The following is a 10,506-nucleotide window of genomic DNA, read 5'->3' as shown; positions in this document are numbered from 1 at the left end:
CGTGCTTGTTTAAGGACTTTGGATGTGCATGTTTAGATCCCGTTTGCCTGCGGTTTCTTGACGTGATGATGACCTGTGTGCGTCGGTTAATTGCATCTTTCTTCCGTCGAATTCTGTACAAGCTACGTTAAAAATGTGCTTTATCCCGGACCTTCGCTGCAATGCAAAATGCATCAGTGTTTCACAAATCAGTTCGCTACTCACTCCCCCGTCTCGGTAGCGCGAATACGCATTGTGCTGGCTTGACTGCTTTGTGATCGAAGCACGCTACAGGCGGCACACTCGCACGCTTTGTTAAAAGCAAGTCAGCTCGACGGCATTGCAGGCTTGCTCACTTTCCTTTGCCTTCTCTTCTGACGCACTCTTATCAGTAGGCACTCTTCCGCTCTGTGACTTAGCCTCGAATGTATGTACATTCTTCAGCTGATTTTGTGCTACTTTCGGTGTTGCTAAAAACACCAAGATGCGCATGACATTTATCTGGTACAGCAAGAAAAATGTCGCAAACTTGAGTGTCTAAGCCGAACGAATGCCAACCCTTTTTGCCACTGTCGTTTTTGAACTCGCCTCGTCGATCAGGGAATGTGCAGTGCGTACTCATGGCTGCCATTAGCTTGTTTTCATATTGATCCCTGTTGTCATTTTACGGCACCACAACCTGGCTAATGTGCGGCGGCAGAGCTAATAGCATCTCGCGATGCATTTGAACCTAGCGCATGCAGTAAACACAGACCCTTATTACACAGTAAACACAGATGCCACGCAGATAAGTCATTTCAGGCAAGCCTGAACGACGAGTCATCGCATAATTATATTTGTGCTCAATGTCGTGGCTTGGACTAATAGCAGTATGGCCATTTATGACCGCCATAGCGAATTTGCACTGCCGTGAGCTGCTCATTGAGCATTAAGTCTGAACGTCCTGCAGCAACGTCGGCAATTTGAGTGACACCTAACGTGAAAGATCATTTATAAAAGTGGTTTATAAAAGTACCTTGGTGGGTTCAATGACCACGAATGCCGCTTGTGGCAGGGCATACATATTTGTGGTGCCGCCAGTGCGCACCGCAGCAACAAAATACTGATGTCGCAGCATTGCAGCTCTCTCGTAATGCCTTGCTGTTCGAGCTGCACACTGTAGTGCTACGAACGAGGGGTTGATGTGGAGACCTATGTGCAAAAATGTTATGACGCTGCCGGTCATTTGAATGAAATGTGAAGTGCGGTGTATGAAATCTCTGGAAAATATGATTTAATGTGGCATTTTGTAAATTTTTGAAGGCATCCTGAATGCAACGTCCTTAAAAGAATGCAAAAAAAGGTAAACATGTTGTTTCACAAGCTTGCGTACACTTCCCTTCTTATACAACACTCGCAGCAAATTGTAATTGTAGAGATAATGGCGAACAGATGACCCAGTGTACTTAAAAATGAATTCAAACCGATTGCCTCAGCTCGCAGCGGACATGACCTTGCACGTAGGCTTTATCAAAGTCAGACCTTTCATAACCGATTGATGTGATTCTTCTCTTTCTCTCTCTCCCTCTTTTCTGTCGCTTTCCCGCCCTCTCTCCTCACCCTTGGCGCACACAGCAAGGATGACACTCGTCAAGCCTGGCGAGCTTGGCGACTGGCAGGATGGCAAAGGCATGGACAACACTCACTCACTCACTCGCTCGCTTGCTTTCTAACCTCGCTGCAGCGGCACGCATCTCTCTCTCTGCACGCCCGCATGAGCACGATTCTGGTCGCACATATCAAATATTTCACTCGCCGCCACTCTGTTTCACTAATACGCGCAGCGCAGCCAGAAGTGCTAACCTTTGTTTTGTGCCTGGTAGTGTCAATGGGCCTTCAGCAACGAATTGAAAAACAAGTGAGAAGTGGGCAAGTTTAAGGGGGCTCGCCTGATCGCATTCCTACGGGACTCACTGATTCGTGACCCACGGGCTTGAAAAGAATCGTGTACCGATGCGAAAGGTTTTCAAGTTCATAGAAATGTTCCGAACGGCAGAGTTTGCTTTTAGAAATATACCACTCCTTTACTGAGATAAAAAAATAAACAAGAAACACATTTTCGTTGATGTAGTTTTTACTGGATAGCGCTAGCTGTCCAGCAAGCATGAGTTTAATTCTTTTATCTTAGTACACAGGTGACAAATGTCTAAAATAAGCAACCTACGCCGTTGTGAACATTGATATGTATTTGTAAAGTTTTTCGCATTGATGCACGATGGTTTTTACGTCCTTGGCTCATGTAGTAGTGACTCCCATAGAAATATTAACAGGTGATTCCCCCTTAACAGGCGTATGGTGTTCTGCTTGCGCTTCAAGCCAGTAGGCTGTGGCAGCTGTGGACAAAATTTGTGACAGACTATTTTAGCACATGCACCCTGCAAGTCTGTGTCTGTTGACTACAGTGAAACGATGCAAGCTCCTTCTTAGTAACACATTATTGGCTTATCACTGTTTTGCAGCCACACTTCAGTTGCACGAAACGCTGCCAGGTAAAAATCTAAAGGTCGCGGCATGGTTGTCTTGTCTCATACAAGACCTCAAAGTGCACACATATACGTTCGCCTGCACAGCACAACCACTTGTTTGATTCGTAAACGAAGGGCTGCCTATTCACCACCAGCAGCCAGCGAAACTTTTCCCAAACTTTGGTTATTGCCTTGCAATGGAAAGAAACAGCGTACACAAAAATAAAGCGTGTAAAAAGTAAAAAAGAGGGAATAAGAATGCCTTCACAATTTTAAAGCAGCAGACCGTACTCGACAAATTTAGTCCTAAACGAGACAACCGCAGTACGTGAGGTAAGCACACAAGCGCGTGCGCGAATGGGCGTGAAATATTGCAGTGTGAATGGAAAAGTGCCATTTGCACAACGCTCTATTTCAAGTGGTTTACAAAATCACCAGCTCGTCCGGCTGTCCATTCTTCTGTTCTTCGGGCAAGTGGCGCATTCCGTGCTGAGGGAAACTAAAGTAGCGTTTATTTGACGTCCAAACGAAGTTCGGAGCTATATCTTTGGAAACCGCTGTATTGGCTCTCTGGCGTTATCAATATTGGCAGTGAGGCGAAGTCAGTGAATGGCAGTACCCAAAGCACGAAACGCGTCCTGGGCTAGCATCGTATTTCAGGTGGCGAGGACGAACTTCTTCAGGCTTTCCAGCCGACGTGACAGCTGGATTTTCCTTTGGCCGGTTCGACGTTATCCCAAATGTCCGCAAGAATACTCTCGATGGGACACAACTCCATTTGGTAAAGGCAAGCTGAAGAAGAGACCTAACTGTAGATTTTACTGTCAGCCGCTGTGAGCCGAAAACGTCGGTGCCGGAAACAAGGCATCGAATCCAAAATGCGTTGGCGTCGTTGTGCGTGGTAGGTGTTGTGTTCGGCGTGTCGTACCCAGTCGTAAATGCCTTTATTCGCGCCGGTTTCCGGGTTTCCCGCAATATATCAGCGGGTGTCGAATCCTGGCCTTGACGGGTGTCCTATCAAGCAGTAGTAAACGCCTACTAGATGTATGTGATGGGTACAAAGTGGAGTTCTAGCTTGACTGCTTGCTAGCGTCGCCTACAGCGCTATGCTGACAGCTGGTGGGAACGCTGTTAGAGATTCTGGAATAAAACACGCGTGATGTGTACTTTATTCAGTTCGGTAGTCCAGCTTTTTGGTTCGCGCGAATCAGGGGCCCACGGGGCTTGGATAATTCACGCGTTTACAAATGGCAGAAACGGTTGACTGCTGGACAATAACGAACACAACAACACGGGAAGAGGAAATTACACTACAGCGGAAAATCAGTCACGAGGCGTTTTTTTTTTGTTGCTTTCGTAAACTTTTGTTAAGTTTAAGCACATTACGAAGGGCGCTTGGCTGAGGACATTTTCTTCAAGACGCTCATTTATTGTTGTAACATCCTGTAACCGTGTCGAAATGTTTTGCGTCTCAAAAGACGCTACTGCTGCTAAACAATCCGTTCTTGCTTTTGAAGGTAAAGATAAAAAAATAGCTTTATCGGTCGCCCTCTCTAAACATGAAAATCTGAACCCTCTGTCAGTCCTCGAATTTTGAAAAAAATAAAAATAAAGAAACGACGGGAAGTGAAGCATTCTCCACATATAGAAAGTGCTCCCGTAAAAGAAAAGGAAACAGGAAACATCTCTCTAGCGTAAAACCTCAATAAAAACCAACAAAATCAATTCCTAACAGCAGGTTACCTCGCGCATGAGAAAGTAAACGGGGGCAGTATGACCCAGTTTTAAAAGCCCGTTCGTGTAGTATCTCGGCCCGGCGTCACCGTGGTGAGGCCGTTACTCTTGAATGTGGGAGGCGAATCGTAACTCACTCCACATGACGAGACGCCGGCATCCCTTGCAGAAATGCCTCGCCCTTTTTCTACCGCTGGCAGAACAAACATTGATCCCTCTGAAGCTGTCCTGCGGCCCCTTGTTTCGCAGGCGCTAATTCAAGCTGATGTTGAGAACGCAAGCCGTGCGTACCTCTGGCGTTCTCGCGAAGGGTTAACGGCTCTCTTTCGTCTCAATAGAACAAGTTTCTAATGGGTGGTCTCAATTGCGACATTGTGTGGCGGAATGCATACGACTAACACGCGCTGAAGTGTGGCGGTAGCCTCCGGTCTTTGGGAAGAAACAGTTCATATGCGTGAGTTACGTACCCTGATTCTTTTTTTTTTTCGGCAGCCAACACTGGCTTCGAATTGCGCATAGCATCAGTTGACGGTAGTAGTGGCGTGCCTCTTCCTGAGCGCATTTCGATAAAAAATTGCAGAAATTGTGATGTGGAAATTGTCGGATAAATGCGTAAGCCAGTAATCTACACCGAGCCCCTCTGTAATCGTTTTCACTACTGCAAATATGCGTGGCTGGGAAGATATAGTTCAGGCGCTATCAGTGTGATACCAAAACAGGAAGGCCCTGTGTCCTCTTATTAAATACCTTCATACAACCTCATCTATCCATATCAAGAGCTTTGTACCGAGCCACTTTAACGTCGGCCTCACTATACTACTCGCAAGCACTTGGCTGGGGCAACATTTTCTCATAGGCAATCACTATGAGATCTCCTGAAAACACGAAGGACACGGTATCTCATATTGGAGACCTCAATAAAATCGCATTTGTCTTATGCAGTGCTACACATCTAGCCTCTTTTGAGGTGGCGTCACTACTAAACACAGGTGCATCGCTGGTAAGACAGTTTTTTCAGGCGAATAATGAGCAGTCTGTATACAAAGTATCAATTCCTTAGTGCCTTTAATAATAGCCTTTTTGAATGCTGCAGAATTGGGGCACGTAGGGCATTACAGGCAGTCGGATGGGTTTCCCCGCTGAGTCCACATGGGAATACCTATAAATTGAATAATGGCTCACATAGATGTAAAAATTGAACTTTCTCCAGCTAGCGTCGTGTTATTTTCATCGTGGCCAAAGTGTTACGGGCCTACAAAAGCAGCCCGGCCTCCTGAGGCCGGTCAAATGATGGTGCATATTTCACCCACGGCCGCTCGATGGGAACTAGTTCCCATCGAGCGGCCGTGTTTTAGCAGACCTTATTTTACACTTGCGTAGTGTTTAAAACTTTTACAGCGCACACATGTTGCCAATTATGAGTGACTTTTGTTGCGGTATTCTTTACGTCGTGGTGAAAATTTGCTCCTCAATGTATGATCCTTTGTCATGCCTGTCATTTTTGTGCTTTCGCTAGTGAAAGAATACCGGTAACGATTCTCTACATTCCTAGTACTGGGAAAAAAATCTAGTTAAGCGAAAACCACCACGCAGTTTAGTCTTCGTGAAATGTACATTTCCAAATAACGCTGTAAGTGGCATACAGTTAGCTCGCGCCAAGAGTTTCTGGATGGAGCTCGCGAGTTTGCATGCCAGTGAAGACGACCAGAAACAGCATGGCTGAGCGCATGTATGCATGCGAATACGTAGACAATGCAGCTGCTTTCCGATTGACACCTGTGCTCATTAAAGATGGCGGCAGTAGCTCTCGTGCCGCCGTAGTGCTGTTACAACAAAGGAGGGTGCTTACACGTACCTCGCCTATTTGTCTGTCAGGCAATCGGTACAAGGAAGACTACAGGGCTTCGATGTCGCCCTCTGGAGGCGTCTACGTCAACAATGAGCTGGCGTCTCGAGCGGCCTTGATGACATCACTAGGTATACACGGCGCCAACGCCTCTTGCTGAAGTGCCTCTCGAAGCTCTCGTGTTGCGCGAAGGGGAACGCTAATCTCGGGACAAGCGTGGGGGCGAAACGGCAGTGAGTCTGCGTAACTTCCTGTGATGCTAAGAACCAACACTACGAAATTGTGGGGGAATTGTAGCCCCCAAGGTTTCACGACAAATGAGTGCTGGTACATAAAACGAGAAATATATTAACCGAGCTGAGTGGATCTCATTTGTGAAAATGTCGGCAACGTGGCATCTATCACTTGGCGTTAAAGGGGTCGTGTAGGTGCGGCACATCTGGTCGCAGAGGGCACCAAGCCCCTCTAAAAGCGAAGTATGGCTATATGGCTGGACTGTCGGTGAAATCCGGGAAAAGTTGGCCCTACGTGAATGTCCGGAAAGACACCCGAGGCCCTGTCGCACGTATGGGCAGTGCTTGCACTATTCAAATGTTGGTGGCGGTTCGCGAAGTTCTTGTATTCTTCTCCTTGCGGCCGCTAGTTGTTGAACCAGTGTCAGCTGAAAGTGATGATTTCTGCGTAGCCAACAGAACAACAAAACCGAATTACTGGTCCTCAAGAATGTAACTTTCGGCAAATCAACTCTGATAAGCAGTCATTTGTCGTCGCAAAATGTTATGTATGAACACAAAATGAGTACTGCTGCCACGGCGTTTAATCTGAACTATGTTGTAGCGTTAACCTCAGGGTTTCTGCTCAAGAAAGAGGGAACATGTGGGGATTGCTTCAACGTTCTTCTCGGACAGAGTACGGAACAATTTTCAACAAAATACCAAGGAAACGCCAGCTTATATCCCATGCGACGAAACGAAGCGTTACAGCCTAATGGAAACTAACCGTGAGGTAAACTGAGAAAATGAAGCAATGCAACCGCGGGACGTTATTATTCGCTTCGCCATGATAATTGGTCCCCGAACACACCTTGGGTAAATGCAAAAAGGCGGCAGATACTAAATAGGACATACCATATATTCGATGCTATAGTCTCCAGGGCTTTGTGGTCAGAAAGGTGCACATTTTCAACTTTCACTGCTGATAGCACGATGCTGATGCTGACGATGCTGATGCTGATAGCACTACTGATAGCACGAGTAGTTGATAAAATTTTACTTATACACGGAAGACAAAAACGTTTAACGTAGTTCGAGAGGTTCCACTAAACGGCACTGATATAATAAGGCAAGAGAAGTTTGACTCGCCAGGGCAACGCCTGTTATAAATGCGTGCATTCTAAAGAAGCCTAACTCGTCGAGACAGAAGTTTAGAAATAGCACTTCCTGACATAAACCTGTTTTCCTTTATCTCGTAACTTTGCCGAATGGTTGCAGTGCCGGGGTGAGATTTGAAACCCGCTCTTACCCGAATGGGCTATTGGTTGTCGGTGCCACAATTCATTTATATGTTCTCGTGACGGTGCCAAACGCGTTAGGATAGATGTTCGGTAATTTTTGTTCCCATTATCTCAGGGAAGAGCTTCAAAACGTTTTGCGTGTGTCTCATTTTTATTTTATTTGTATTTGACTACCATTTCTATTCTGTTTCTGTTCCATTTCCATTATAACAACCGTATGAAAGTGGTAAAGTGAAGTTCCTAAGATAATTAGCTCATTCTGCTAAAACACAGTACGTATCGATCACGCGAGGCAATCTGTCCGAGTGCGCAGGTATGTATGAGCGAGCGTTCCATAATTTCTGGGACATCATTTATTGAACACTAGTTCCTCATTCCACGCACGTCCGGAGAGCAGGTCGATAGCCCCGGGCGAGCCGGCTAATTGGAGCGTGGAATCGTGTGCATTAGGGCTAGCGGTCCTTACTTGCAAGTATGGCGATTGCGCAGCTCTAACACTTGATATCCCCCTCCCACTGGTTTGGTAAACCTTCTTTGGGAAAACGAACCAGTTACGTTTTTAGTGTTGCAAGGTTGTGTTTAATGTCACCATTTCTGCTCAATGCACGAAAAGCTGCACACAATATTGTCAAAAGAGTTGCTAGCCCTGCGAAAAGGCTGCCATTCTTTGGTGTCGAGCGACTGTTTTGACAGTTTTTGCCTGCATTTTTTGAAAACGCTACAGTATATTATGCAAAAAAATAATCGCAGCCAGTTTGCACAACGGTGCAAGCCTGATCTTCCAGCAGAATACTTGTCAATGCATAAATGTGGGCTAGTTGGTTTGGACTGTGAAACATCGCTAAGTAGCGCGGTAAAGACGGGGCTCACTAAGCTAAACTCGACGACCGCCATATGTCACTGGGAACCATTTACAGTAAATCCAGCTGATATCGAACAGCGCGAGGATTGTAAAATAGTTCGATATAGCAAAAATTTGATATCGAAAGTGAAGCGAAAAAAAGTTACATGAGAGCAATCCTGCCGACGTAGTCACGAGTTAAACGCTGAGCTCTTACCACCCTACAGTTCACTATTGATACGACTCTTTCTCGGAGAGAAAACAATCAGTTATTGGGGCGGAAGAACTGCGTAAGCGTAGCCTACTTCTTGGCGCGCAAAAAATGTTGCTGGTGACGTCTTGCTCCACGGTACCTAAGCAGTCGACAAGCACAAGACCGCTGCCCTCAATGGCACTGCAGCATCGCCGTAGCAGGGCCATGGCAGCGACGGCTTCGCTCGTGCTCGGAAGCGGTACGGAGTCCTCGGCGTCTTCGGCAGAGCGGAGACAAGCATGGATACAAGCGAATAACGGTGAACCCAGCAAACCGAGCAAGTGCGGTCAGCGAGTGGCGTGGACTTGAATATCGGCGACACCTCAGCCCGCAGCGCCCAATGTGGGCGCTTTTGGCGCCAACGGCATGCATGCGAGGAGCTGGTCCACTCTTTCACGGCCGGTGTGGGCGCGTTCCAGGCTCCAGCTCGTTCGGGAGTCACAAGCGACACTCGCGCCACCGCTGCGCGCCGATGTATTGCGGGATGTATATATAACGCCTGCGATCTATATACGATGTATATAACGCCTGCCGCGTGTCCAAGGAGAGCGGAAAATCCGGCGCGGGACAGTTCGATATATCCATTGTGAGCAAAATCGCGTTTGATATAAAAGTTTAATACGCATGTAATTTTTATCGGAATTGTACAAGAGTTTGATATAAGCAATAATTCGATATATCCGTGTTCTATATAAGCGGGCTTTACTGTAACCTGTGTACATGACCAAATCAAAACTGTAAGACCAAATCAAACACAAAGTAATGTATATAACTGTTTTAATTGTACAGTGCCCGCTTCAGTCTTCGTATACTTCATCGTCCGCCGCTGCAAATCTTCGTCGAGTGGTCCCTCGCCTTACAAGACCTGCGCTACTTATTCTTCTTATCCTGCTCAAGAAGCTCATCCTTTTGTTCCAACCTCTACTTCCGAAGTTTTCGCCCAGTCTCGCTTGTGATTATACGCTCCTTCTTCATTCAAATGCATAAGTTTCTAATTTACAGCTCTGTGTAGTGGGTGCATTAGTCCTCCGTACGCCTGATTCCTGTCCAATCTACCACGTGGGTACGTGCGCTCGGGATTTTCTTGATATTTTTTCTGCGTATGGACTGAACAGCGTGTAGCTTAACCAGCGCTGCTGTTAAAATGAAGAAATACAAATTTCGTTGAGGAAGTGAAGTTCTTTCCTGGCAGAATTGGCTGTAATTAATATTTAAAGAGATGATATAATAACAAATAATTTCGTCGTTTTAAATGCTGTGAAAAAATATACGCTAAGGTTTTCTCTGAAATCTGAGTAATTTTTCTGGTGAATTTGTGCGGGAAAATGTGCGACTCGAATCTGCTGAAATAAAGCGAAGGTAAGATACCAGAAACAATTTGCATCGGGTTGGTACTTACGCCAGGCGTCAAGCACACTTGTCCATCAAATCGACGTGCGCTGTTTTGATCTTCTGGGGCATCGCACAACACATCCCTGCCGCGGCGGCCGCTTTTCTAATGGAGGTGAAAAGCAAAAACGCCCGTGTGTACGAGATTTCCGCGCACGTTAAAGATCCCCAGGTGGTCCAAATTAATCCGGAGCCCTCCACTACGGCGCGCTTCATCGCCTGCATTGCGTCGGCGCGTTATACCCTACAATCAATCGTCATACAACACATCGGAATCGCGCACAGATTTCCGCAAATGTTCGGTTGTCTTGGCTTGGCTCAAGCAGTACCAACAACAACTGCAACCGAGTGCAGGGCTAGATCCAGGGGGACAACCAAGCCACTAATTCTGGCTGTCTTTTCCCGCATCACCGTAGTGCCCCATTACAGCAGAGGAGAACTCTCTCG

The 10,506-nt window shown here is 46.5% G+C and overlaps 1 protein-coding gene across 22 annotated transcripts in view; it reads left to right on the top strand.

Annotated features, from left to right (window-relative positions):
- Positions 1-1,589: 1,589 nt before the first annotated feature.
- Positions 1,590-10,506, top strand: part of LOC144168811 (coiled-coil domain-containing protein CG32809) — a 119,106-nt gene continuing 110,189 nt past the window's right edge. For all 22 annotated transcript variants that reach the window (XM_077697789.1, XM_077697792.1, XM_077697800.1 and 19 more), the window contains exons 1-2: positions 1,590-1,647; positions 6,093-6,194. In XM_077697789.1, coding sequence (XP_077553915.1) covers positions 1,599-1,647; positions 6,093-6,194 — 151 coding nt within the window. In that variant the 5' untranslated portion in view covers positions 1,590-1,598. The remainder of the gene's footprint in view (positions 1,648-6,092; positions 6,195-10,506) is intronic.

Source organism: Haemaphysalis longicornis, unplaced genomic scaffold, assembly GCF_048455015.1.
Source record: "Haemaphysalis longicornis isolate Haplotype H1 unplaced genomic scaffold, Haemaphysalis longicornis Haplotype H1 scaffold_2, whole genome shotgun sequence".
Lineage (NCBI taxonomy): Eukaryota > Metazoa > Arthropoda > Arachnida > Ixodida > Ixodidae > Haemaphysalis > Haemaphysalis longicornis.
This window is presented reverse-complemented; position numbering and strand designations above follow the sequence as displayed.